Source organism: Phascolarctos cinereus, unplaced genomic scaffold (genome assembly GCF_003287225.1).
Source record: "Phascolarctos cinereus isolate Bilbo 61053 unplaced genomic scaffold, phaCin_HiC Scaffold_726;HRSCAF=1367, whole genome shotgun sequence".
NCBI lineage: Eukaryota > Metazoa > Chordata > Mammalia > Diprotodontia > Phascolarctidae > Phascolarctos > Phascolarctos cinereus.
The window spans coordinates 366971712-366997830 of NW_027556098.1; the positions used below are offsets into that span (position 1 = coordinate 366971712).

General features: G+C 48.6%; 1 protein-coding gene across 1 annotated transcript; it reads right to left on the bottom strand.

The window, feature by feature from the left end:
- Window positions 1–296: 296 nt before the first annotated feature.
- On the bottom strand, window positions 297–25687 carry SLC2A1 (solute carrier family 2 member 1). Its single transcript, XM_020983412.2, has 10 exons — window positions 25339–25687; window positions 13930–14025; window positions 5180–5340; window positions 4612–4852; window positions 3819–3981; window positions 3544–3731; window positions 3155–3259; window positions 2676–2777; window positions 1734–1937; window positions 297–1434 (listed from the first exon to the last, which is right to left on the bottom strand). Exons 1-10 carry the CDS (start codon window positions 25354–25356, stop codon window positions 1237–1239), a joined length of 1476 nt encoding a protein of 491 aa, XP_020839071.1. The 5' UTR covers window positions 25357–25687; the 3' UTR covers window positions 297–1236.
- Between the last annotated feature and the right edge of the window lie 432 nt (window positions 25688–26119).

Consider the following 26119-nt stretch of genomic DNA (forward strand, 5'->3'; position numbering starts at 1 on the left):
TAGCAGGAAGGGACCTTGAGGCAGTCTGATTCAACTTCATCTTCTTATAAATGAAAACACTGGGGCCCAGAGAAAGGAAGGGATTTGCCCAGCATCACACAAGTAGCAAGCTGAAGTGTGGGGATTTGAACCCAGGCCTTCTGGACTCCAGATGCCAGTCCTAGCACAGAGGTTGATGCCATATCTTTGACACCTGGCTTTCTAGAGCCAGAATCCAAGTGGTAGGGTAAAGGACAGCTTCGCTTATGGAAAAACAGTTTCATGCATGTTGCCGGACTGATGGACGGACAGACAGCCAATGTAGAAATCAGGCTTTAGAAGTGCGCCTTTCAGCTTTAGATACTGGGGAATGAATGTGCAGGGTTATTTACATGTTGTCCTGTCCATCAGATACGCTATAACTTACTGCTATTAACAACAAACAAAATATATATATAATATATATAAATATCTTCTGATCTATACACAACGGGCCAGACAAATCCATGTCTCTTGACACTGTCAGCACCCTCAGGCAGCTAGTTCTGTATGTCACCCCTCCCTCCAAGGTTCCGTTTGGCAACCAGCTCCTGGCTTGGGGCTGCTGGTGGCAAGATGGTGGCCTCAGAGCCTGTGTCCCTCCTCCCAACACTTCCCTGCTCCCCAGAGTGTCCAGCCAGCCCCTGGACAGAGATTCTTCGGGGGGTGGAGGTGGGGAGTGGGGACAAGAGAACCTGGTTGGAAGGCTGCAGCAGGGAAGGGGAGAACTCACTCTGGGTTAGTGTGTCGGTCCTTGGTTGTGGATCCAGCCCTGCAGATTAGTGTAGTGGATAAGAAAGGAATAGGTCTGAGAATGTCTCCTCCACCCTCCCTGCCAGACACTCTGGTTCATGTCCTGTAGTGGCCCAGCTGGGGTGGGGGACTTGGGCTGATTTAATGTTGTAAAAAATTAAAAGTTTTTTTTTAAAAAAATGTTTGCTAAAGATTCAGCTCTGATTTTTCCTCCTGAGCACGATCTTGAAGGAGAGAGCTTCAGCCCCAGCTTGTCCTTGGCCAGTGCCTCTGGCTGGATCCTTCTGCTTAGAGATCCAGGGCACGGGGGCAGAGGAAGAGAAGCCCCAGTAATCTGTGCTTGTCCAGGATGGTGAGGCTGGGGAGGGCCAGAGAGGGATGGGGAAGAGAGAAAAGAGTCCTGGGGCTCAGGAGGTCCAGCAGGTAAGCCCTCGGCCAAGAGACGAGCGACCTTCGTCCCACTCCTCACACTTGGGAGTCGGCTCCCAGGCTGTGGAACTCATCAGGTGTCTTGTCACTTTGGCTAGCTCCCCCTTGTCGGAAGCCAGAGGCAATTTCATCAAAGGTCCGGCCCCTGGTTTCGGGGACTTTGAAGTAGGTAAAGATGAAGAAGAGGACGAGCAGCACTGTGAAGATGATGAAGACGTAGGGGCCGCACAGTTGCTGAAAAACACAAAGGGTGTCTGTGAGAGGCGTGGCCTTGAAGGAGGGATTGGCCATAAGCCAAGAGGAGTAGCCATGACTAGGGCTGCCCGGATGGTCAGAGAGATGCTTGCGGTGGCTTGGTGGGTCACCTTGAGCAAGCCAAGGCCCCTCTCTTGGCTTTAACTGCCTGAGTTCTAGATTATAGGAAGACTGAATGCAGTCAGACTTGAAGACAGCAAAGAAGGTGTATGACCTCCATGTCTGAAAGGGCATGGGGTGATGGCAGGAGGTGGGGGTGAGGGCATAAGAGGACTCACCTCTACATACTGGAAGCACATTCCCACAATAAAGTTGGAGGACCAGTTAGACAGGCCAGCCACGGCAAAAGCAGCTGGGCGAGGGCCCTGGCTGAAGAGCTCGGCAACGATGAACCATGGGATGGGGCCAGGGCCGATCTCAAAGAAAGCCACAAAGCCAAAGATAGCCACAATGCTTATGTAGGACATCCAGGGGAGCTGGTCCTGTTCACAAGAGGGAAAAGGGGGCTTTAGTGAATGCTGCCCCCACATCACCACACAGAAGGATCCCTTGGAGCCGTGAGACTCTGCAGATATTGATCCCCCAAAGTCCCAAGCAGGGTTAGGAAGTTTCATTCCTGTACCGCTTTCATCTTGCCACTCCCCCCAGACATGTTCCCAGACTTCCCAGTCTGGATAGAGAGGACACCTGGTCCCTATGGCAGTACAAGCCCAATGTTTGGGTGGTAGTATTTGAAGGGATACCTTCCATGTACCTCCCCTTTCCTTCTCCATGGTCCCTAGCCATGTTCGAGGCTGCAGAGGAGTTGCCTGGTAAGCTTAATTGCATCTTTTCCAACTCTACCTAGTTGACGACATGATCCAGTCAGCACATTTCCCCAGGCCCCATGGCAGAGGGCTCTCAGCCTTTCTGGCTTTCCATCCCTTAGAGATGGGGAAGGACTCTGGCTGTCTGTGGGGTGAATCCCTGGCACCCAGCAGTACAGAATCTGGCTCTGTGTTCAGAGCTGTGCCCTCACAGGACTTGGGTAATCCAGAGATCTGCCACTCGATACCCATGGAATCTTTGGCAAGTCAATTGCTCTAGGCCTCTGTAAAATAAGGTCCCTCCCTAATCTAAATCTTCTCTTATAACAGGGACTCAGGAAATCTAGATTTGCATACTGGCAGCTTTGATCCCCATCCCTCCCCCTCCTCAGGGGTAGGCAGAGCCTGACTCACCAGCAGGGCCAGGGCTATTGTCATGAGCACAGCACAGCCTGCCATGCCTGCTAGGCCAATGAGGTGCAAAGTCCGGCGTCCAGCCCGCTCCACCACAAACAGCTGCAGGTAGAGTACAAGCATTAGAATCAAGGTGTTCCACATCTCCTTTCACCCTAACCCACTTCTATGGTTCCATATTAGCTACAGCCTTAGAGCCCCCTCCCAGTCTAATAGGGCAGGCCACTAATCCCAAGTCCAGGATCCCCAGGTAGTGCAAGGAGACACAGCTTCCTGTTGCTGTCACACCATTATCCAGTGTTGGGGATGAGGGAGAAGGCTGGACTTCTGGGCTGGTGCTGGGAAGATGGAGGAGGATGGAGATGGGGAAGTAGAATCCCTTCTCTTGGAACAAGCAAGGCCCCCAGTAGAAATACCCAATGGGGAACAGCTCCTGTGGTGCTAATGCTGGGACAGAATGGGCTGGCCAGGAAACTCACCGATACAACAGTGAATGCAGTATTGACCACCCCGGAACCAATGGTGGCGTAGACTGGTTGTTTCACTCCAGACTTCTCGAAGATGCTGGTGGAGTAATAGAAGACCTGAAAAACAGAGCAGCCATGTAGGGGGTGAGGAGAATCAGGTCATTCCACCCAATCCCCTGCCTTTACACAGAGGGTGTGAGACTTTCACACAAAGAAGGAGGGGAAGCCCAGGCAGCTAGGGAAGGAGCCAGGCTGAGTCAGTGTGATTGGGTTTGAGGTTCGGCAAACCCACGTGCACTGTTCTGGCATTGGGCTCATGGTACTATTCAAGGCCCTGCAAAGGAGTCTGGGAAAGAGGTCTGTGAGGCTAGCTACTGTGTTCAGGGTGGGTGACTACTCACAGCATTGATCCCAGACAGCTGCTGGGACAGCTGGAGCACCACGGCGATGAGGACTGGCTGCCGGTACATGGGTGAGCGGAACAGCTCTAGGATGGTCACTTTCTTCTCACGCATCATCTGACGGCTTTCCTCCTTCATCTCCTGAAGGTCACTGCTCACATCGGTGGTTCCCCGAAGTTTCTTCAGGACTAGGGTGAGGGGACAGAGCTATGAGTACCCAAGCAAGGCTGGGGGGCAGGCAAAACAGAAAGAGATGGCAGCAGGTGGCTACTGACCGCTCTTGGCCTTATTCTCTTCATTGCGATTGATAAGCAGGAAACGGGGGCTCTCAGGACAGAAGGGCAGCAGGGCACATTGGATCAGGGATGGGATGAAGATGAAACCCAAGAGAAGGGGCCACAGCTCCTCATTACCCATGATGGAGTCCAGGCCAAACACCTAGAGGAACCAAGAATCCAGACCTGAGTCACGGGATCAGCTGGAAAGGCCCATCAGACTGTCTGCCCCCATCCCTTCACTTTACAGGCGGAGGAATGAATCTGGTGACGCTTCCCTAGGGTCACATAGTGACCTTGCTGGGCAAACCTTGCCCTCCACTCCCAAGTGGGGGGAGGAGAGGAAAGGCCTTTTGTTAACTTTACACAGCTTCCTCTGCTCTGGTCAGGTCATTTCATCCTTCCTTCTGGGAACACATCCTAACTCCCAAGCTCTGCTCAGGTTTGAGCTCCCTACCTAGAGAAAAGGCCTTATCCCTTTTTCTAATATATCCAAATCCTACTTACCTTGAAGGCCCAGCCCTAGTCCCACTTTCAGGAAGCTCTCACTGACTAGTCTCAGCCTGTAGTGGGGTTCCTATAGCCCTTGGGTCTGGACTGCTCTTGGAGTAAAACCTTCAAGTCCATAAAAGACAAGAGGGCTAAAATGGAACTGGAAGGATTCAGATTAGGTTTTAGCAAGAGCTACCTGGCTCTAGGGTTTAGGTGAGACAGGACTGTATTTCTAGGGAAAGCTCAAGGCAGAGGGATAGATATAGGGAAGAGGTAACCCCATCCATCCATAAGGACTTACCTGGGCGATGAGGATGCCAATGACAATGCCTAGTTGGTGAAGGGTGCCCAAGGCTCCACGTAGGGCTGTGGGTGACACCTCCCCCACATACATGGGCACAAAGCCTGTGGTGAGGCCGCAGTACAAGCCAATAATGAAGCGCCCCAAGATCAGCATCTCAAAGGACATGGCCATTTTGGAGAAGCCCATGAGTACAGCAGCAATAAAGGCCAGGCTGTTCATCATTAGCATGGAGTTCCGCCTGGGAGACAAGAGACCAGGGGTCCAGGGTTATGAGGGGCTCAGAGCGTGGGGTGTGGCATGAAGGGTCAAAGTCTGGGGCAGAGGCCATCAGAGGGGGTGGTTCTTCTCAGAGGTGGTAGAATATGGGTAGGGAATGAGGCATACATTGTTAGTCATGACCAATTTATTGTTTTCTTCTGCTATTACTTTGTTACAAGGGAAGATTCCATGGAATGGGAGAAGTCTTTAGGAAGCATCAATAAAAGGTTTAAAAAAAAAAGTAGCAACAAGTAGACAAGACTAGGGGATAGAATTAGGACAGCTCAAGTGGATATCATTTTCTTACCGGCCAAAACGATTGACAAAGAGACCCACGGAGAAGGAGCCGATCATCCCACCAACGGAGAAGATGGCCACGGAGAGGGACCACAAAGTGGTCAGGGTGGTGGATGATATGGGTTCATTATATCGATTCACCCAGGTACTATTGTAAAATTCCTCTATCACCTGTGAAGAAAACATCCCAGTCCTTTGAAGGGGGAGTCTTGGCTAGGAACTATAATAGGTAAGCCACTCCCCTTTCCAGAACCCCAAGTTTCTTTCACCTTCTCTAAAGGACTATTGAACCCTTCTAGCAATGACATCCCACCATCATATACTGTAATATTTCAGTCAATGAGGTTTTCCTGATGCACAGCAGGGCCTGAGATTCAGGTTGCTGATGCTATGACTAATGGAATTTCAGGCAGCAGGAAAGGTCTGGGAGAGGAGGACCTATGAGAAATGGCCCTTCTTCTGTGACTGTGGTGGGAATGAAAGTGTCCATTACATGATGGGACACAGACCACAAGTGGCCTGGGAAGTCTTTTCTTCTGAAGTCCCCATGAATGGGAGGTCTTATGGGTTGGGTGCTTAACTTAGCTGGCAGAGCTCATACTGTGGCCTGGGTTAGCCCCACCCACCACCTGGGCTTTGGCAAAGACGGCAGCTTTGCCAGCCCAGCTGAGAGGTAATGCAGAAAGACAGGTTCTTCCATCCAGTCAGTTCCCCCCAAGGCTAGGAGCAAGGGGTGGGAAGAAAAGGAGGGTGTGTGTGGGGTGTGTGTGTGGTGTGTGTGTGTGTGTGTGTGTGTGTGTGTTTTCAGGGGAGTGAAACCCAAGAGCCTGGGTTCCAAATCCTTCCTCTATCCACTTTGCCAGTTCATACTCGCGTCCCACACCCTTCATCCACCAATGCAAATACAGCTTTCCCCAAAGAATAGGAAAAGGGAGGCAAGAGAACCCTGTCTTGGAGTTGGGGGATGGGGCATGGAATGGGGGAGGGGAAATAAAAGAGTAGGTGTAGAACCACCTGTAGAACCAGGAAGAACAAGGATTCCAGGAAATGCAAACACCTGAGTTCAGGGGCTGAGCCTCCAACGTAGTACCGCCCCTCCCTGGCCCAGGCACCACGCTGAGCCAGGTGAGAAGAGACCAAGCTAGTAACTGAGTTTGACAGGAGCACAGTGTGGTATGCAGGAGGCAGTGCCTGGTTCTGCCCTGAATACAGGAAGCTATTACAGACAACTGTACACAAAGGACCTACGTTTTAAGAGACAGTGACTGGAATACCGTGACAGTATACCTCCTGTAGGTATACAAAGACATCCATACATACTGGGGGTCAGAGAGGATCTGGCTGCTGAGGATGGAGCCCAGCCACAGCCTTTAAGAGTGGGCACATTTTTCTCCTTGCTTCTGGGGCTACAAGTGGAAAATCCCCAGTTGTCCTCTTTCACACACACCTTTCCCCACCCTAGCCTTTCGGATAAGAGTTGGGGAGGTGGAGCCTAATGGATTTGAGGACGGCTGAGCGGCTCAGGTGATTTGAGTTGTACACACTTGAACACAGGTGGGGAAGCTGAGGCCCAAGGAGAGGATGAAAGATAGACAATAAGCTCCTTGAGGGCATACAGTAGATGCTGAATAAATGCTTGTGGTTTGACTGAGGGAGGCTCTAAGTTTAGGTGACTAAGACCCAAGGAAGCACTAAGTCAGATATCTTGGCTCCCGGCCTGGCCCAGCCCTCTTCCTTATGACATCACCTAAGTCTGGTTAGAACTGGAAACCTGCTCCTTCTCAATTCCTCTCCTCTCCTATTCACACCACCCACTTCTCTTTGCTGGTCTTGGGACTGAATGGGGACAAGAGGAAAGAGTGCTGGGTGCCTTTGGAGGAGGGGGCATTGAAGACCACCTCTAATACACCAAGTTGACTGCTCACTCCACCTTGTTTCCCAGTCTGTCCAAAGAGGGGGTAGACCTTAGTGACCTCTAAAGCCCTTCAAGGTCTGACATGTCTAATATTTTAATAGGAAGTTCCTGGGGGTACTTCTCCCCAAAGGAGCTCAGAATTCAACCTTCTTGGCCTTCTTGGACTCGTTCAGCCTGGCCACTCTGGAATTGGGGTGGGGAGACTGCTAACTGGCCAAAGATGGGCTCCTCTTTTGCACACAGAAGCAAGGAAGCCATCCCCCTCCACAGGGCCAGTCATTTCTTCAGGCTCTACATACAGAGGATTCTAGAATGACTGATAACGCTTCCCCAAAAGCCATTTACAAAAACAGAATCTCAGGGCAGCTAGGTCCCCACCTATAATTGGAGCATAAACATTTCTACCATATCTATGAAGTTTGTAAGGAGGGCTGGGACAGGGTGGGAAGGGAAAGATAAGGGAGAGATGAAGAAGGTCTGCTTTGGAGATGAGCTTTGAGGTTCCCAGGGGGTCACTTGTATGCAGAACAGAGATAAAGAATCCAGGAAGGAGGAAAACAGTGAAGCATTTCTGTCCCCTTGGGTTCAAAGGGCTGGGCTAGGGACCAGTAGAGTAGAAATCTGTATAGAACAACTGAGCTATGTGTAATTGCTGATTCCTCCCTAGGGTCAAGCCTCCCACATTACCCACTGTGTACCAGAAACACAATATGTATCCCATGTTCATGCTTAAGCAAAGTGGCCAATGCACCATCCCCAAAGCCCTTATGCCTGAAATATCCTTTCCGGGGAGCTAGTTGAAGAAGTCAGATGACATCCTGGACAGAACACTGGAGCCGGGGAAACCCAAGTTCAAATCCAAACTCAATGACTGGCTAGCTGTGTGACCCTGGGCAAGTCACTTAACCCCATTGCCTACCCCCCCCAAAAAAAAAAGAAAAGTTCCAGATTCCCTAGTTAATAGTTATAAGATTAAGAGTGAGTAGTAGTCATAAGGTCAAAGATCTAGGATTAGACAGGACCACAGAGGTCGATCTAATCCAAGCCTCTCATTTACAGATAAACATAACTGAGTAGAAGAGAATATAAATGACTTGAAGTCACACCAGCATCTCTTCTGAAAACACGCCTAACAAGCTATGATCTGATTGTCACACACAGTGCTGGGGAACTCACTACCTACCACGCACGGCAACCCATCCCACTTTTGGATAGCTCAAACAGGTTTTTTTTCCCCTTACATTGAGAGGGATTTTGTCATCGGTACCAATCCTTCCAGACTCTAGGCTTCACTTTGGATAAGGAAAGCTACTGGCAGGAGATGGACTTATTCCAATCTCAGGCTAAGAGGGGCTCAAAATCAGAAACAGACTCTGGAGTTGGAAGGGTAGATATCCTGTTGCTTCTAACTCTTTCTAGGTCTGTTCTTTCCCTTCACCCCGGAGTAATAAATTAGTCCTTGAAAAGGGTGAGAAGCAGGCCTAGCTCAATGATGCTTCTTCCTACCATCCCCAGAAATGCACCTAAGGGAGGTTCACAGAACAGTTTAGCCTGTTAAATAGCAGGAATTCTTTTAAGTGTTTAGGATGGAAACCTTACTGAAATGTGTCCCTAAGGTTCCAGACAGAAGGCATCATTCCCTATTTCTCAAAGACTCAAGCTTGTTAATAGCCACTGAGTTACTCCTCTGGGCCTGAGAAGGTTTGGGTAGGGAGGTGGGGTATGCTGGAGCCAGCTTAAACCTGCCTGTAGCCTATTATTGTTAGGGAAATAGGCAAATTATAAATCAGAGTTCGATTTTGGTTTTGTTTCTACAAAGTGATGGAGAAATACGTTAACTTGAGACTTAAAACTTGAGTCGTGAGCACATCTTTTTTCTTTTTCAGAGAATGGGATGGGGAGTGTGTATGCATGCATGCATGGTCTTGAGACACTTTTTGCCCCTACACTGAATAGCCCCATATGCTCTGGGAATTCTACACCTTCCCCCTCTTCTCCCCATCTCAGCTGTTATACCTTGCTCTCATCATGTTTTCCTTCCTCTTCCTCTAACACAACACTGCCTGGCTGGCTTAGGCTCAGAGACTCTAAATCTGTTTTTTCCTAATCCATTGTGGCCTTGAAAAGTCAGGTAAACAAGTCTAGCTGAGCCATGTCTCACTAAGAGTACTTGAGATCAGAGGCACTATCCTGGGAGTTTTAAGGGATAGCAATGGGAGGGAGCTACTCACAGACTTAGAATCCTAGATCTGGAGTAGAAGGGGTCTCAGAAGCCATCTTACTTCAAGCCCCTTCATTTTACAGGTGAGGAGATGAAGGGATTTGCCCAAGATTATTGAAGGTAGTAGTAAGTGTCCTAGGGAAGAACCGAACCCAGCTCCCTGGACTCTAGAGTTAATGCTTATTCAAACGTAGCAGAGCAGGTAAAGGAAAACAACCCTTCCAGGTTCTTGGTTTCAATTTAGATAGGTGAAGATACTGGCTAAGTGAGACTGTTTGGAGTTATTCCAGTCTCACAGATAACTAAAATGGGTTTCAATATCAGAATCACAGAATCTGGAATTGAAAAGACCCTTAGGTGCCATTTGGTCCAGCCTACATGAAATCTGAACAAGAATCACGGTCCACCCCCCCAACATCTGACAAATCCGGCTTTTGCCTGAAAACTCACTACCCCTAAATGCAGCCCATTGTGTATGGTGTAGCTCTACTTTGCCTAAATTCTCCTCTTTGTAACTTCGACACTTTTCTTTGTCCAGTTCTGGGGGAAACCAAGGAGAAGCAAGACAAATCTCTCCCTCCATGACGACCCTTCAAATACTTGAAGACAGCCAACCTCTCTATTCTAACCCTGATCCCTATCCCTCAGCAGGTGTATAGGAAGGACACCCAGAAAGTCAGTAATACAGTGGATACCAGGCTGGACTTGGAGACCAAGGTCATTTCTATTTCAGGGCATTTACCCCTTCTTGAGCTGAGCTGAGCTGAGGGGCTGAGCACAGTGGAAAAGGGAGACAAGCAAGCTCTGGGCTCCTTGCCTCCAGGGGCCTCCAGAGAAACTGGCAGATTTCCAAGCCTACACTTGGAAGATTTCTTAGTTCTGGGGGTCAGACTGAGGGCCCCAACAGGGGAGGGACAGGGACCAAGATGATATGAAGGGGGCCCTCCAAAGGGGATCTCTCAAAAAGAAGTCCTTTGAGGGCTAAGCCTGAATGTGCAGTAGAGGATTAGCCAGGACCCTTCCTGCCATTCCAAAGCCACTCAGAGCTCAAAGGGGTCTCAGGTCTCCGAGCCCATCTCATCTGATCTCTTCAGATAGAGGAGACAGATAGAGGAGGAAACTGAGGGAAGAGAAAAAGGACTGGTCGATGTCACGTAGCAAGTTGGAATAACAGGGACTCACCCAGGTGTCCCATCACTTCAGTGTTGACTCTATGACAACACACTGCCTTGGGGGATGGGAAGTGAGAGGGACAAGGGAATAACTTTATTTCCTCACTACATGGTCATAAAATTTGGGAGGAGCTCAGAGTTCATCTCATCTAAATCCTCCACAATCAGGCTTCTGTCCCCACCAGTTTACTGACTGTTCTGAGGTCACCAACAGCTTCCTATTTGCCAAACCCAAAGGGCCTTTTTTCAATCCTTGTTCTTTTGACATTTGTCAAACGGTGCCACTGTTGACTACCTTCTCCTCCCTCCTCCCTCTGATGCCTTTGACTTCAGCCTCCTTCACCGGGCCCTCTTCTACCCAGGGACCTTCAGTCCCCTACCAGACATCTCCCACCTGGGTGTAGTCCATGGCTTTGTCCCCTGGACTGGAGTCTTTGCCAGGTACAGAGCTTTGGGAAATGGTGCTCTTTGAGATTCAAAGGGGACGGTCAGCAGAAATGAGTTGTTTCCCATGGTGTCTGGCCTTCCCCTCCCCCAGTTTGCCTTTCTTTTGTCTCCTTGGGAGAATCAGGGCAGGTTAAGCTAGTCCCTGTGCAAGGACATCTCACATAGGGCAAGAGCCTTGGGCTGGGGATAAACCTGCCTGTGCTTACATCACCTCCTAGTAATTGGTTCTGAGGATCGTAGTTTTAGAGCTAGAGAACTTTAGAGTCTTAGGCCCTCATTTTACAGAGGAAGAAATTGAGGGAGGGTAAGTGACTCACCTAGGGCAAAATCACTAATAAATGTCCAAGGCAAGATTTGAACCCAGATCCCTTGACTCTACGTCCAATTGTATTAGAGATGCCGGCTTTGTCAGCAGCTGGGCCTAATGATAGCATGATTTCTTTTAATTCACTTTGCAGTGATATTCCACCCCCTCCACTCCCCCCCCCCCCCCGGCCCCAAAGCTGCTAGAGACTGCTGGACTTGGAATCAGGAAGTCAGTCAATTTTTAGTCATGTCTGACTCTGTGACCCCATTGGGGTTTTCCTGTCAAAGATACTGGAGTGGTTTGCCATTTCCTTTTCCAGCTCACTGTACAGATTCAGAAATTGAGGCAAACAAGGTTAAATGACTTGCCCAGGGTCACATAGCTACTAAGTGTCTGAAGCCAGATTTGAACTCAGGGAGATGAGTCTTCCTGACTCCAGGCCTAGTGCTCTACCCAGCTAGCTGCCTCTGAAGTCAGGAAGATCCGGGTAAAGGTTAAATTCCCATCTCATTATTCTTTAGACCACTCTAAGCCTCGGTTTCCTCATCTGTGAAATGGGAGGTAATGATACCTCCCAGGGTGGTTGTGTATGAGTCCCAGTTATTGCTATTCTAAAGTCTGCCTTGGAGGCAACAACCACATCTGCAAAGAAAGCCCTGTGTCTCGGGCTGATCTGGGCCAGAGGTGGGGGACACAAGCAGTTCAGAGAGCTCCGAGTAAATGCTGCGTGAATGAATCAATGGACTTCATGATGTCTATTTCAGAATTCTCCAGCTTACTCCCTGGTTCTCAGCCAGGCTGTAGGTTCGAGGGGCTGGCATCCCTAATACACAGTCAGGAAAATGTCCTCATCTGTATGAGTGGAGTGTTCCTCAGAAGTAATGTGAGCTAGGACAAAGGGTGGGGTAGCAGAAACCTAAGTCTGAGGCCACAATCCAGCATTTATTAGCTCAACACTGTGGCCAAGTCCCTTGGTTAACAGACTGAATCTTGGTTTCCTTTTCTATGAAAGGGGAGACAAAAATACTCATGCTACCTACCTTCTATGGTTATTTCAAGGAATATGATTTATAAACCTGAAAGCACTATAGAAATCCAAGTTGTTATTCTTCCTATAACTCATCTTGGGGTACCCAACCTTACATGTCAGATGGATACACGGATCCTTCTGACCAGTCAGGATCCTAACAAGTCCTGGTATTTCCCAGAGAAAGGGAAAACTATTCCTAAAGCCAAGATACGCTAGAAATATGCTCTAATGCCATGGCTACCGGCATAATATAGGCCCTAGTCACTCCTGCTTGGTCTCCTCCTAAAGTCTCTTCTCTCTGCCCTGGATAAATCAATCCTTTTTTCATGTGTTGTCTACCAGACTAATCTTCCAAATCGCTGAAGCTAGTCATGTCAGTCCTCTGCTCAAAAGCTTTCAAGGTGGGGGGCAGCTAGGTAGCACAGTGGATAGAGGACTGGTCCTGGATTCAGGAGGACTTGGGTTCAAATTCGGCCTCAGACACATAACACTTACTAGCTGTGTGACCCTGGGCAAGTCACTTAACCCCACTGCCTAACCAAAAAAAAAAACCCCACCAAAAAACGGAACAAAAGCTTTCAACGGATCCCTATTGCCTACACAGTAAAATCTGAGCTTCTCTTCCTGGCATTCAAAGCCTCCATGATCTGTTACTGTTCTCCTTTCTAACCTTATCTCACCCTCTTTCCCCCTGCATAGTTTATGTTCAAGGGGCAGCTAGGTGGTGCAGTGGATAGAACACTAGCCCTGGATTCAGGAGGACCTGAGTTCAAATCCAGCCTTAGACACATAACACTTACTAGCTGTGTGACCCTAGGCAAGTCACTTAACCGCACTGCCTAGCCAAAAAAAAAAGCATAGTGTATAGTCTAACAAAACTGAACCACTTGAGGTCCCCTGGACCCACCCCTGCCCATGTTTCCATGCTGGGTCTTTGTCTCCATTGTTCCTTAATCTGAAATGTCCCATTACCTGGTGAATTCCCATCTACTTTTTAAAGCTGAACTCAAACCTCCTCCAGGAAAGTCCCTGAACCATTCTGGGCCTTGGTTCCTCATCTGCCATGATGGGGTTGGACTAGATGACCCGAGGTCCCTGTGAACCTTCCCAGTAATGACCTCCTCCCAAAACGCCCTTCCTCAGACCTCATCTAGTCTTGTCCATTGCAGGTGCCTGACTGTGTGTCTCATCCCCCTCCTAGACTGTAGGCTCCATGATGGCAAAGACCATGTTTTCCCTAACTGCTGGTTTAGGTGCCAAACCATGCGAGGTGCTCCGTAGATGTCTGGTGAACTAGACTGAACTTCTGCTGTCACTGCTGTTAAAGGAGGATGACTCAGCATCCCAGACTTTGCTTGTGACCTGCCTCCCTCCCAGAGGGTGTGGCCTGGTAGGCACCTACATTCCAAACAACACAGATTGGCCCTGGGCACTGCTCATTTCCCTTCTGCAGCTCTGGGGAGACTCTTGGACCACCTCAATCTGGCCCAGAGCTCTCAAGATCCCACTATATTGGGTGGGAGAGATCGGAAACTTGAGAGTTAGCCACCCTGGGGGTTTCTGAGAGGACAGTGGGTCGGTCATGAGGGGATGGTGGCAATGTGGAAGAGGGGATGGAGTGTGTGTGTGTGTGTGCGTGTGTGTGTGTGTGTTGGGAGAAGTACTTACCTTCTGTGGGGCATTGATGACTCCAGTATTGTAGCCAAATTGTAGGGAGCCCAGTACAGCACCACCCACGGCCATCATGAGGGAGGCCGTCACCCGCTGTCGGGAGAGAAGCAGACAAGTCAGTCAGTGAGGCTCTGGGTTGTATTCTGAGCCCCTGAGGAGAAAGGTTGTGATTAGAACAGACATGGCGACTATCCCTTAACATTTTATATTCTCAGTCCAGGAAGCAGGTGCAGGGTAAACTCTTGAGACGTATAAGATGGAGAAAACCAGGGGGAAGAAAGGTAATGGTGGTGTTGTGTAGAGAGAGAAAGGAATGGGCATTTATTCTTTTTTAATTTTTATTTTCAGTCCCAAATTGTCTCCTTCCCTCTAGTCCCAACTATGAAGGTATACCCATCATATATATGAAGTCACATAAAACATTTCTGTGGAATGTGCATCAATTAAATGCCCACTATGTACAAGGGACTATGCTAAAGATTTCTCACTTGATAAGACTGGCTGGGTGTGATAAAGTGAAGAGCTGGGATAGGAGTGAAAAGGCAGGGACAGAAGGGGGTATCTCTCCTCCCAACCCCCCCCACATTTATACAGAAGCAGAATGCTGGTAAGGCCACTGCCTAACAAGGCCAGGCACAGAAGAGGGGCCTCCCCCTGGCCAAGGTCAAAGCCTCAGCTTTTCATTTCACATTATTCCTCTTTACGCACTGGCTGTTCCAGACAAATTCTCCAGATATCTAGCCTCTGTACATGCTGGTCCAACATGGACTTCCACCTCCTAAAAGCCCTTTCTCTTCCTTCAAGGCTCAGTACTAGGAGTCACCTACTAGAAGTCTTTCCTGACTCACTCCCTGGATCTGTTTGGGGTCTCTCTCCCTCAATAATCATATAAATGCTTACTTTTTCTCTCCTTAGTAGAATATAAGCTACTTAAAGATAGGCCTTTGCCAGTCTGCAGGCCTGGAAACAGTCCCTTGGACAGACCCTCATGGCCTGGGCTCTGATCAAATGAAACCTGAGTTTCCCAGTGGGAACACCAAAGGAGGGGAGAGGGGAGGAGGTCATGGGGGAGATGAAGGAAGGAAGGAGAGAGGGAGGTCTAGGGAAGCCCTGACCTTGAGGACACACAGCTTCATCTTTCTGGACAAATGCAGAGCAGTTTCCGGCTGCAGAAACAAAAGCTGGTGAAGTATGAGGAAAGATCAAATTTTTATTTGACTGTTGTACCTGTAAAGGGCAAGGTAGAGTGGGCCTGCCTGTGTCAGCCTCAGGCCCTCCCCCTGCAGGGCCCGCCTCAGTGCTCCCCTCATTCTCTCAGTTCTATCCCAAGGCTGCACTCCACAGTCAAGTTTACCAAACATACTTTTCCTGGCCTTTTGCCAAATGAAGAGACTGGATTCTTAATTTTCCTTTAAATTCAAAAGCCTAAGAGATTCCTTTTCTCCTCTGCTAGGGGTGGAGGGAGGGCAGTGGAGCTGAGAAGCTTTTTATTGTGAGGCAGAGAAACAAACAATAGTGGAAAAGGTGCTGGACCCAGTTCAAATCCTGGCTCTGACACTTACTGTCTTTTGTGACCTTGAAATGAATAACGATCACTTTATTTTTCTGAGGCTTGGTTTCCTCATTTGTAAAAGAGGGATAATACCTACACCAACTACACCCCACCCCCCAAAAGGGGTGTGGGGGGGGAGATGAAGGAGATCCAAATTTTACAGATGAAGAAACTGAGGCTCAGAGAAATGATTTGTCCAAGGTCACAAAGTCATTGTTAATACCTCTTCTACTGTACTACCATGCCTCAATACAAGTTTCTTAGACCAAGAGGAATCACATAGGCTTTTCAGCTGGATTTTGTAGATGAGAAAACTGAGGCCCATGGGGAAAGGCGGGGGGCTTTGAACTCACCTACCCTGACTTCAAACCTCTGCCATCCTGGAAAGCCTCCATTCTATCAAGCCCTCCTGGGATCTTCTCACCAGCTCAGAGTAGCAGTCAGTATCAAACAATCTGCCCATAACTGTTTTGTGCTTTGTGGGTCTTATCTCCCAGATTAAATTCTGAACTCCCAGAGGGCAGGGCTGGGGCTGCAGAAAAGCAACCCTGGATAAATACTGGTTGACAGATTGGGGAAGATAGGCCCTGGGGCTGGGGTGAGGAACCTGTGGACTCTGGGCCACATGTGGCCTTCTAGGTCCTTGGGTGCAGGCTTTTGACTTGAATCCAGGTTTTATAGAACAAATCCTTTTACTATATAATCCTTTTATTAATTCTTTTTTGTTCTGTGAAGTTTGGATTCAGTCAAAGAGCTGCGCTTGAGGAACTAGAGGGCCTGGAGGCCACAAGTTCCCCACCTCTGTTGGGTTTTGAAAACAGCACAGATCTGAGTCTGACTGAAAAACAGGGTTGTCACCCTTCTCAGGAAGCAACGAGGACAATAACAGATCCCATTACTCTCTTGGCATTTTCCCAGATGCCACATTTGATACGACCTTTATAAGGCAAGTAGCAAGTGCTATTAATGCCCATTTCACAGACGAGGAAATTGATGCCCAGAGGGGAAAAAAAGGACTTGCTCCAAGTCACAGAGGAACGTAGATAACTTACCAGGTTGTCTACTTGGAGCAAGTTTGTCAGCTTGGAGCAACTGGGCTGGATTTATTAGCTCCTGCTGATAACCTTAGCAACCAGCATTCAGAGGGAGGGGTGGAGGCAAAGAGATAGGAGTTGGGTGGAACTGAACTGGACCGGACTGTCCATCCCTAGAAATATTTGAAAAGCAGAGGGGTTGTGTTTCCAAGTCCTCCCTGGGCTCGCCTGGGTGCATATCTCTGGGGGTAGAAAGAGTGGGAAGTAGCAAGCATCTTGTAAGGCAAGCAATCTGGTGAGCTAGAAAAGACCACTGCTGTAAAGACTTGGTCTTGCAGGCAAAAGGCGTACATTCCCAATTTCTGTTCTGTGTGATCTTGGGTTAGTCACTTTCTATTTCTGAGCCTGTTTTTTTTATCTGGAAAATAATGACAAAACCTCACATTGTAAACCTTTAAGTGCTGCCAAAACGTGAGTCATTTACAATCCCCAGCCCTCCCTGCCTTAATTCCATGGAACTATCCCCTGAGATAGGACAGATCAGAACACCAGGTTCATAGCCTGGTCAAATTCCCTCCTTTTCTTGCCTGACAGGAGACTTATAGAATCCCAAAAGTAGGAAGAATTTTTCAAAGTCCAACTTCTATGGGAAGCAGGATGCCTTTTGATAGGAACCCAGTCACATGGTTACCTGGCCTTAACCTGAACACCCCAATGATGAGAAGGTTACTGCCTACCTACACAAGCAGCCTGCTCCTTTGTTGGGGGCCTGGAGTCATTAGAAATGTTTTCCTTAGATGAAAACCCTATACGAACATGAAGCCTAATTCTACCTCTCACCCCAGGTTTTCATAGTTCTGCACCTTGGGGTCAGGCTGCTTTTTCTTGACTCTGGGCTGTCCAGAGCTGAGGTTTGTCAGCAATCTTCCTCTGGCCCTTGTCTTGAAAAGTGCTAAGACAGGGATAGGTCTTGCATTGTTCTTTTAGTAAGTGTCTGTATGAGTCTGGTCTCCATTAGACAGAACTTTCCCCAAGTAGGACTGGCTCTCCTGTTTCTGATCCCTGGCCCTCCCCATCCCCCAGCTAAGCACAGTGGGAGGATGAGAAGGGCACCAAGGCTAGTAAAAACTCTTGGAGAGATGTGTATAGGAAGGGCCACTTGGGGAAGAGAGACTGGACTTGTCCTGCTCCTGAGGACGCTCAGCAGAACAGAATGCTGCACGTCAGGGAAGACTTCCTAGCAATGATAACAGCCATCCCCAGACGGTATGAGCTAATGGCCTTGGGAAGCTCCTGGGAGAGGCTGCCAAGCAAGAGCTAGATGGACCACTTGTTGGAAGGGATGATGCAGACAGAATCTGCCTCATGTACTCATGGACTCAGTGCCATCAGATATCCCTTCTGCCTCCGAGTGAATGCTTTATCTAACAGGCCCTGGAGAGATCTCATAGGCCCAGAGCAGAAGCATTTTACAGAGATAAGGGGTGGAAGGAAAACTGGGGGGCCCCAAGAGCCTGTCTTTGTGTCTACTTATTTTCTTCCCAGATTTGTAAATGGCTTTTTTTTTATCACATAATTTCAGAGAGGGAAGTTCACTTAGTCCAACCCAGACACTCATTTTACAGATGAGCAAACAGGCTCAAAGAGAGAAAAGGGACTTAGCCTGGCTCAAGCATGTTGCAGATACAGGATTAGAACCCAGGCTTCCTGATTCCTAGTCCCAAATCCATATAACTTAATCTATCAGAAAGTCATGAGTTGGTCCTTTTAAGGGCAGACATCATACACCTGGATGACCTTCAGGTGACCTCTGGTGTTAGGTTCTCATTATCCTGAAATCAGATTACTTCCTCCTGGGTTCTGGTGTTAAGCTTCAGGGTCAGCTCTGACTGATTCTTCTACCTCTGCTCCAGGGAGGCCTCATCCTGTTTCCAGGTTCCACATAGGCCCACAGGCAGGCAGGCAGACAGAATCAACATTTCTAGGTATTTCTCTATGCCAACATATGCAGAGATTGGGGATTTAGGAACCTGGAATGATAAGACAGAAATTTGGTGGACCCTGTCTTCAGGGCGAGCAAAGGGCTCTCCATTGGAATCTTCTTGTGTAAATAGAAATCATGTTTTAACTGCACCAGGACAGCTTGGTCTGGAAGGAATCCTTTCTCTATACCCTAGCTCAATGACAATGGTCTCTCATGGAGGAGAGATAGGACCTGGAGTCAGGAAGAGCTTGAGTTCAAATCTAGCCCCAGGCACTTAATAGCTATGTGACCTGGGCAAGTCACTTAGAAAAAAAAAAAGTCTGCCTCAGTTTCCTCATCTGTAAAATGAGGAAGATAACAGCCACCTACATCATAGGGTTGCCATGAGGATCAAAGGAGATGACCTCCAGGCAAAGGTAACTATAATTAAATGAGATAGGAGGTAAGGAGTCAGGGGAGATGTTTGGTCCCAAGTCCAAGCTCAGGGAAGACTGGATATTCTTCTTATTAACAGACAAGCTACATTGACTCCAAGGCCAGGCTTTCCTGTTCCTTCCCCTGGTGGCATCTAGCCTGTCAGAAGATGGGCTCAATGGGACCATGCCAGGATTGGATTCATTTTCAGCCCAGTGTTCACTTCACTGGCTTCCCTAACCTTGTATTTTCTCCCAGGACCCAAGAAAGGGTCCCTTGCTGCTCAAAGGAAGCTCTGGGCTCAAGTCTCGTGACCAGGTGTCTTGGGAAAGGCTGGAATCAGCTGCAGTTACAATCTGATTAATAAGGATCTGGAACTGGCCCAGGCTTGGGGTGAGCAGGACCCAGTCCCAAGCAGGCCCAGTATGGGTGGGCACAAGGCCACATTCTTTACATTCAGCCTGAAATGGGCAACTGCTTCAGGCTCAATTTCTTTCAGTTCTAAATCTACAGGTTCCCACATCTTTATTGATAGCAGACTGATGGGGTGATGTTTGGCAGTGAGCAGCATCTCTGTGTGTGTGTGTGTGTGTGTGTATGTGTGTGTGTGTGCGCGCACACACATACTAATGACAGGCTAAGTCGTGTGGGTGTAGGAGATGGGGGTAAGATGCAGCAAGGGGAAGTAAAGGGATAAGCAGCATTTGCTGATTGACCTTCATCAAATCACTTCCTTTTCTCAGGGCCTCAGTTTTCCCATCAGCATAATGATGGTTGCTATAGTCCCTTCTGGATTCTACCAATCTATGTTGCGAGCTCTCTCCCAACTCTAAGGTCCCTCCCTCCCAGTCCTGATGTTCTATGCTGACATTCTGTTGTGTCTCTGCTGAATTTATTATATACTTAAAAGCAAAAGCAAGCTGTGCATAATAGAAATTCATAGTTTCACAATCCTCCTTTTGTACTGTGTATATTCGAAGGGCTCATTTTATTTAATATTTATGATCAGAGGAAACTATGTGACCTGAGGTTCCTTCCAACTCAGACCTTACATGAGTCTATGCCCTGACCTGCAACATTCTAAGATCTCTCCCAGTATGAGCACTGGGTGTTCTCAGGCCCCTCCCAGCTCTGACATTTTATGACCTTAAGGTTCTAAGTATTTATTGTGTGTCTCTCTCAATAAACGGTAGGACAAAGTTAGCCTCTGGGGCTGTCAAAAGGGTAGCCCAGTGCTAAAATATAACTTTCTCTCTCTTAGCAGGTATAGGAGTGAACAAGGGAAAGGAAGCCCAGGAGGCCATCTACAAGCCTATGACTGGCTTTCAGGGAAATTGGGCAGGAGAGAATTTCCCCAGCAGAGAACATTAAATGATTTATCAGGTCAAGCAGGCTAGGTAAATTCTCAGAATGCCAGGCCTCTAGGTATTCAAGAGCATGAGGTTCCCTTCCCTTTCCCAATGAATGTTTGATTTCTTCTCTGGGTCTCAGTTTCCCTTTCTCCAAAATGAAGGGGTTAAACAGGATAATTCTCTAAAGCCCCTTCCCCCTCTATAATAGATCACACACACACACACACACACACACACACACACACATTTTTTTCTCATTTGATTCCCAGAACCACTGGATGAGGGAGACAGGGCAACCCTTACTTTACAAGTGGAAAAAAAATGTTCAGTGTGGGAAATGGATATAAATAAAGTCACACAGTGAATAACAGAGGTAGGAACCCTAGTCTCCTGATTCCACTAATAGCTGAGATAAATTCCTAGTCCCTGAAAAAGCACAAAAAATACAGGTCATTCTACAAGACAAATATTGGGAAAGAACAAGGGAGTTCTTGTCCCAGGGGTTAGCACCAGTTTCTCTGGTACTAACAGTTCAAGTTAAAACTAAACATTTATAACAAATAAACTTTCCCCAACAGAAGATTCCCCCAGCTAAGCTGCTGTAGTGAGGGCCGTGGCCTTTCTGGACACACAGAAAGAGCCAGATTCCCACCTGGGCATCTCTGGTAGAAGCCTGGAGAAGTGGTCTGAACCCTAGATGAGAGGCACCCTCCCTTCGATCATCAGGGTTTATTGTCCACAGAATTCTAAGTTTTTAAGTAACTACTGAATCACTTCAATCACCATTTCCTTAAACTTAATGCCGAGGGGTCTATTCTCCAGAAGGCCTGGTGGCAGTCTTTAGTTCAGTCAGTTATTCCGGGTGAAGCCGCCATATCAGGATGGGACCTGCTCCCTGTAACTTCCTAGATAAGGCCTCAAGCTTATTTTTTTTAAATCAAATTAACCAATGGTTTATCTATTCTCCCCCCTCCCCCTTAAAACCAGAAAACCAGCTCCTCAACTATTACTTATTAGTTCAATGTTGTTGTTTTTTTACTTTCAATTTTATTAATCTCTCCTTTGATTTTCTAGGATTTCCATTTTAGTGTTTAATTAGGGATTTTTAATTTGTTCTTTTTCTATTTTTGAAAATTGCATGCCCAATTAATCTGTTTTTTCTGTTTTATTGATGCATTTAGAGATAATAAAATTTCCCTAAGTACTGCTATACCCCATAAGTTTTGGTTATGTTCTCATTGTCATTTTCTAATGAAAAGTATTGTTTCTATGATTTGTTGTTTGACACTTATTTTGGAAGATTAGATTTAGTTTCCAATTAATTTTTCATCTGTTTGCAGGAGCCCTTATTGAATGTAATTTTTTTTATTGCATTATGGTCTGAAAAAGATGCATTTAATATTTCTGCCTTTTCTGCATTTGGTTGTGAAGTTTTTATGCCCTAATGCATGGTCAATTTTTGTGTAGGTGCCATGTGCAACTGAGAAGGTATACTCCTTTCTATTTCCATTTAATTTTCTCCAGAGGGCTATCATATCGAACTTTTCTAAAATTCTATTTATCTCATTAATATAGTTTACTTTGTGGTTAGATTTATCTAGTTCTGAGAGGGGAAAGTTGAGATCCCCAACTAGTAATAGTTTTACTGTCTTTTTCCTCCCCTAACTCATTTAACTTTTCATTTAAGAATTCGGATGCTATGCCATTTGGTACATGTATGTTTAGTATTAATATTACTTTATTGTCTGGTACCTTCACAGAATACAGCTTTCCTGCTTATCTTTTAAAATTAGATCTCTTTTTGCTTTGTCTGAGATCATGATTGTTACTCCCCGCCACACACCTTTTCTTAAACCTTATGTGACGCTTAATAGATCTCCTTATTTTTACTGTGTTTCTTTGTTTCATTGTGTTTCTTGTAAACAACATTTTGTTGGATTCTGGTTTTTAATCCATTCTGCTATCCAGTCTGTTTTATGGATGAGTTCATCCCATTCACAATCAGTTATGATTACTCTATCTACTTTTTTCCTGTTTATTCTTTCTCTTGCTCCTCCCCCATCTACTTCTCCACTATAACAGCTCTTTCATAACTATATTACGTGAGATTTTTACCCTATTCTACTTCTCCCAATGCATCCCTCATTTTCACTCCTTTATTTTTTTTTAATCATCCCATCAGAGTCAACTCACATAGTTAACCTCTGTCTATGTATACTCCATCTAACAGCCCTAATAATGATAAAGTTCTTAAGAGTTACAAGTATCTTCTTCCCATGTGGGAATAAACAGTTTTATCGAAACCCTTATTTCTCTTGAAATTGTTGTATTTGATTCTCTTGTATTTGAAAGTAGCCCTCAAGTTTAGAGATAATATAATAAAGCAGGATGGTATAGTGGAGAGAGGGCTTGGGATCTGAAGTTAAAGAAAGGTCCGGATTCAAATCTTGGCTCACTTAAATCACTGTGTGATTTTGGGCAAGTTATACCTCATCTCTCTCTGAGCCTCAGTTTACTCATCTGTAAAATGAGGGAGTTGGAACTTTTGATTTTCCTTCTAGTTCTAAACTGAAGAGCCTATGGACTGAGGAAGAGGGAGGCGCTGTAATCTTATTCAATCCACGCATGTGTGCAGAAACAGACACACACAGAGCGTGGTATGGAAAGGCAGCATTGTAGAGTGAGACACTGCATGGGAAAGGAGAAAGAGAGCTGAATTAGAAGTCAGAAAATCTAGGTTCTAACCCTAGCCCTGCTCCTTCCTTTCTCTGAGCCTCAAACCCCCCCACTATGTAAAAAATAAATAGCTCACAAAACCCCTTCATTTTACAAAGGAGACTTCGCAAGCCGGCCCTAAGGCCATATTGCCAGTAAGTGGCAGAGACAGGAACTCGGGGTGTTCTAGGGAACCGCCCCTCCGGAGGTGAAGAGAAAAAGAATAACCTGGAGAACCATCAGAGTAATAAGAGTATTTGGAAGAGCAGATCTGTCTAGGTATCCCTAGGAAAAGCTAAGCCAGTCTTGCTGGAAGGAGTGCTCTCCCTAAAATGGGCGGGGTTCAATCTGACAGAGTCCTGGTCTTGGTAAACCAGATCCTCTCCTGAGCCTGAGCTGTGTTTGGTGTGGGGCTCAGATCCCTCCAGTACCGAGGAGGGGAAGAGAGATTTGCTCTTTCCTCATCTCCCATCCCCCCTTCCCTTTCTGCCAGGAAGCTAGAACTCACTCAGCCTTCAACTTTCTCCTTTTTGTATCTTTCCAGTCCATCACACAAGAAGCAAAAAGTACAGGGGTGGAGAGGTGGGGTGTGTCCCTGCCTCCCCCGGACTATGATCTGTCTCCCAAGAGACCACCCAGCCTTGTGAATGTCTGGATCTGCAAAGGCTCCCCACCCCCTTCTTTTCCCCCAGCTACAGGGCAGTATCGAGAGATGGGAGAGGGGGCTCGGCCGGTGTGGCCAATCCGGAGCAAGCTCTAGGAAGCCCCTCCCCTCTAGCCCCTCACCCCGATTTCCGGCAGCTACAGAGCTCTGGAGGGAAAGGAGGGTAGGAGAGTTGGGGGAGGGCTCTGCCAGAGAGAGGCCAGCCTCAGAGAGAAGGCTTAGTGCGTGCGGAACGTGCGACTCCTGCCCGCCCGCCTCCTCTCCCTCCTCCCTGACCTATCCACATTAGCTAAGAGTCCTTCCCCTGGGAGACTAGGACCAGGGTCCTAGAGCATCCTTTCACCTTTGGCTCCTGCGGAGAGGTGAGGGGAAGCCAGGAGCCCCAGCCTCCCAAGGCCTAGCAGAGAAAGAGTTGCGGTCTGGCTGGACAGAAATCTTGGACCACCGTGGTCAGAGATGGGGGAATGCCCGGCGCTTAGCAATCCCTATAGGACTCTTTGTTCCCTGCTGACCATAAGGGTCTCCAAGCTTCCCGCCACCTTCCTAAACTGAGGGTGGCAGTGAGAGCGATTGGGGCTTTTCCCCTGCTAGTTCGCACTCCCACGTACGCGCCCTCCTCTTTCACAACTGTTAACTTGGTGTCTTTAAATCAGTTTGTAAAATCCCCACTCGCCAGATGTGCCTTTTCCTAGAGGCTTGTTTGCCCAGCTGACATCACCAGGGCCCCCACCCGGCCCCAGGTCTCTCCTTTGCCCTGGGTTGACTCTGAGACAAGATCCTCCATTCCAAGGTTTAGTGTTAGCCCTCGCCCACCTAGCCGGCCCCCACTTGGCGCGCTTGCGCCCTGCGCAGATCACAGAGCAAGAGATGGGAAAGAGACCTAAGAGATCTACTCTAGCTCTCTAATTTCACATATAAGAAAACTTATGACCAGAGAGGGGACGCGACTTGCCCACAGCCATACGGCTAGGAAATGGCAGAGCCAGAACTCGACCACAGAATGACGGCCTCGGCTCTCCACGGTGCCTACTGAGGCCTGGAGGTCAAATGGTGGCTTCCTGGGAGTGGAGCGAGTGGAGCCGCCAGGCTGGGCCGGGGGCTCAGACTCTCTCAGAAATTCCCGCCGGCGGCTGGCCCGTAGCCAGTCCGGGGAGGCGGGGACAGAGGCGGAGGCACCACACCTCGGGAAGCGAAGAAAGGCGCGCGCTCCGCACCTTTCTAGTCCGGGGGCCCTCCGGCCCCAGCCACAGCCCCAAGACCTCATCCCTCCGGGCACTCCCTTGGGCATTCGGGTCTCGGGTCTCAGCCCCGGCTCATGATGGGCGCCAGGAGCCCAAGAGGGCCTTCTACGCACATACCACGCGGCTGGGCCGGGCTGGGGGCGCGGCGCCACGCTGCCCTCGGAGATGCCCCGAATCTCCAGGCCCTCTGGGCTGGGGCACAGCCACCTGCTGCGCAGGCCCCCAAGCTCCTCCGCCCCCAGAACCTTCCGGGGCCCCCGGCGGCCCAGGGGGGAGACTACTGGGCACTAGGGGCGAGGAGCCCTCGGAGCCGGAAGCCGCCGGGTGCCTCAGCCCCTCCCCTCCGCATCACCAGCAGAGCACGCTGCTCGCCTGGCCCGGGGCGGGGGGCCGGAGGGCGGCATGTCCCTTGGCCTCTCAGGCAGGACCAGACTTAGCCGCGGGTCTTACCTTGCTGCCGGACTCCATGTTTCTCGCTGTGCCCTCTCGACGCCGCCGCCGCTGCCTAGGCTGCCACCGCTCTTTGCGCTCCGGCTCCGGCTCCGATCCCCAGGGCTCTGAGGCGGGAAGTTGGGGCGCGCTGCGCTCCCCTGCGCTCTGCTTTTCTCCCTACTCTCTTTTATACTTTTTTTCCTCTCCTCTTTTCTTCCCTTTCCTCTCTGCTCTTTTCTTTTCTCCTTTCCTTTCCTTCTCTCTTTTCTCCTCTCTGGTACTTCGCCCCCGGGGCCTTGCCGCTCGGTCCACCCCACCGAAGCAGTCCCTCTCTCGCTCTTGCCGGGAATGCCGAGCCTGTGGTTTATAGAGGCAATGTGTGGCCGGGACCCGCTTTCTCTGATTGGCTGAGGGAGCTAGGGGGTGTGTTGGGGGTGTGTTGGCCTCTTAACTAAGAGGCCCAGCTCTAGGCTCCTCCTCCGCGGGGGAGGGCTTAGATGGGGGGGGGGGATCTGGCCGGATTTGCAGGACCCTAGGATGCTTGCTGCACTGTCTGTGTAGGAAGAGGAAACACCCTGGTCTTAGAGTCTCGGAGTCCATCCATTCCCATTGTCCAAGAGAGGTCCTGCTTCTTCCATAACCCCGCGGAAAGAGAGATTCAGGCAGCATTTCCAATCCATCCCTACGAAAGGACTGGGATGAAAACGGAAAGAAGAAGGGGCACAGCTGTTTGCCCTCTGGGTTGTAGCTATTCGAGTATGGCTCTAGCACAGCAAGGAAACATGAGGGATGTAGGGGC